General features: G+C 36.0%; 1 protein-coding gene across 1 annotated transcript in view; it reads left to right on the forward strand.

Moving 5' to 3' along the window:
* Positions 1–1,350, forward strand: part of LOC122071882 (TLC domain-containing protein 1-like) — a 13,990-nt gene extending 12,640 nt beyond the window's left edge. The window contains exons 2-3 of the mRNA XM_042636343.1: positions 300–577; positions 742–1,350. Of these exons, the coding sequence (XP_042492277.1) occupies positions 300–577; positions 742–1,047 (584 nt within the window). The 3' untranslated portion in view covers positions 1,048–1,350. The remainder of the gene's footprint in view (positions 1–299; positions 578–741) is intronic.
* Positions 1,351–2,538: the final 1,188 nt, after the last annotated feature.

Here is a 2,538-nt window from a genome sequence, read left to right on the forward strand (position 1 = left end):
AAAACAAAAGGGTGCTCTTTAAGAGGGGGTTTAATTGGTGTCTGTTGGGTTTAATATACAATACTAGTGTACTGTAAGAATCACCACTTGACTTGAACAACACAATGAAGCAACCAGTCTTTGCTAAATTTCATGCGTTTGATTGGCAGCAGTTATTCAAGAAGAAAGTAAATGCAAATGTGAACAAATATTTTTGGGTTGTTAACTGAATGAGTTACCTCAATGTGAGTTTATTTATTGGACTAAACAATTTTTGTTGTCCATTGTTTTACCTAAATCTATGTTGATTTCATGTGCAGTCATTCTCATCTTGGTTAATCAGTGGGCAACAAAGGGTTTAAGTGCGACGTTTAACCATGATCAGTTGTTTGGAGGGATGTGGCCTGGTGTATACCTGGCTTTGTGCTTCTCCTGTGGTTACTTTGCACATGACCAGTGGGATATACTCCGGTTCCGGCTGTATAATGGAGTGATCCCTTCAATCCTTGTACACCACTTGCTACATCTGGTTTGGTTTACACTTGCTTTGTACCGAAGAGTCACTGTAAACTATCTTATTCTGACCCTTATTTGTGAGGTATTTCACAAAACATTATTTTCATTATCTCTCATGTATCTTCTTGTTTCAAATTGTCTTTCTTCATCTGCTATTGAAAAAGAGCACTGCATATATTTTTACATAGCTACATATGTACATATGCTGCTGTTGTCCCATCCTAAGTTGTGTTGTGTGACAAACAGCTTCATTCAATATTCCTACACGTGAGGAAAGTGCGGCGAATGGCTGGAGTACGGGACACAAATTCCAAATTTGTGAGAGTAGAATGGGCACTCAACTGGATCACCTTCTTCCTAGCGAGGCTCGGTTCACACATTCTCATCACAATCAAGCTCATTAAAGATGCGTCCAAGTTCGGGAAAGGTGTTGAACTCCCACTAGCCCTTTTTGGGATGGTGGGAATGAATTTGCTCAATGTCATTCTTGGCCTTGATCTCTTCAAAGCTTATAGAAGAGAGAAGAATGAACACCCTAGACATCAGGAATGAAAAGAGGAAAGGGGAAAAAAAAGGAGAATGTCATGTTATTTTCCAGTGGCATTTGAATTTTTGGCTACATCTGGCTGTAAATTAAGAGGAAAAAATTATTTCTCTAAAATGCAGTGATTTAGATTGATAACCAATATGTTAACAGGAGAATGTAAAGGCCATTTTTTTTTTTTTTATTAAAATTATTTGTGCCTTTCAAATGCAACCTAGTTATACTTTTGCCTTGTTCTAGGACAGCGAGTTACTGTAAGCAGAAGGATACAACGTTTATATGCAATGGATCAATTTGTATTTTTTGTGATATATTTAGGGTAAAATTTTCCTCTCCTTTGTATTTTGTTTTCTTTCCTTGTTTTTGGCTGGAAGAGTGGAGAAACTTAACAGGGAACTGCCTAAATCCAAAAATGATTTGTATATTTTTGAGTTCTTTTGTATTTTAAGCGCCAGCTTAAAAAAGTTATGGCAGAATTGTCTCTGAGCCTAAGGTGTGTCTTATGCCCACTCACATGAAAATTTATTTATTTATTTTTTATTTTTTATTTTCTCTCTCTTAAAAAATGAAGTTAAAACTTCATTGTGAGAGGCTATAGGAAAGGCTGTAGGCTCATAGAACAGTTTGGTCTTTTTTCTTTTTTACAGGTTGGAATCCCATTAGCTTCTTGATGTAATTGCTGATTAGCCAGGATGCCAAGGTTCTTATAGTTTGGTCTTTTTTTCCTTCTTTACAGGTTGGATGTTGATTACAGGTTGCATTGGAATATAGTTCAACAGCTTGAAGCTTGGTTTAGTGATGCTTCTACATCTAATTAATTCAAGTTTGTTAAAACTTTTATTGTGTAGCTCCACTACTTGGGAACTGTGGAAGAGTACAACGCATGAAATTTTGAAGGTAAATCCTACACTGCACATACTGTTACCAGTTTTGATCTCTTTTTGGGTTAGTGAAGTCTTGAATTCTATGACATTTCTGATAGTTCTTATATACAACTTTTGACTTTGGGAGTTGTTACACCTCCCGTCAGAAGTCATGAGTATATATATATATATATATATATATATATTTTGGGTGTGTCAAATGGACACGTCTAGAGTGGGATGTAGTGAAGGTTAATATGGATGGGGGCTTCCTGGGGTAATCCTGGACCTTGTGGTGGAGGAATTTTCCAGTATTTTAAAGGTGGGTTGGAATTGCTTTTGCTGTTATTATATTCTCCTAGAACTAATTTAGTTGTAGAAGAACAATCCTTGATGCTTTAAGATATGCTATTATACTTAGTTATGATAACATTGTCACTGAATCATATTCCCAGAGTGTTGTGGATGAGCTTTAGTGATCTTGCAGATGTTTCAGTGGTCTTCCCTGAAGTGGGTTTCATTGTTTCAAGTGTTCTTTTCCTTACAATTTTTTTGAGAAGGAAACTAAAGGGAGTCGGCTATCAATAAAATAAAATAAACAATTAAACTTCCTTTGATTTGCATGCAATCAGATAT

This window comes from Macadamia integrifolia, chromosome 2, assembly GCF_013358625.1.
Source record: "Macadamia integrifolia cultivar HAES 741 chromosome 2, SCU_Mint_v3, whole genome shotgun sequence".
Taxonomy (NCBI): domain Eukaryota; kingdom Viridiplantae; phylum Streptophyta; class Magnoliopsida; order Proteales; family Proteaceae; genus Macadamia; species Macadamia integrifolia.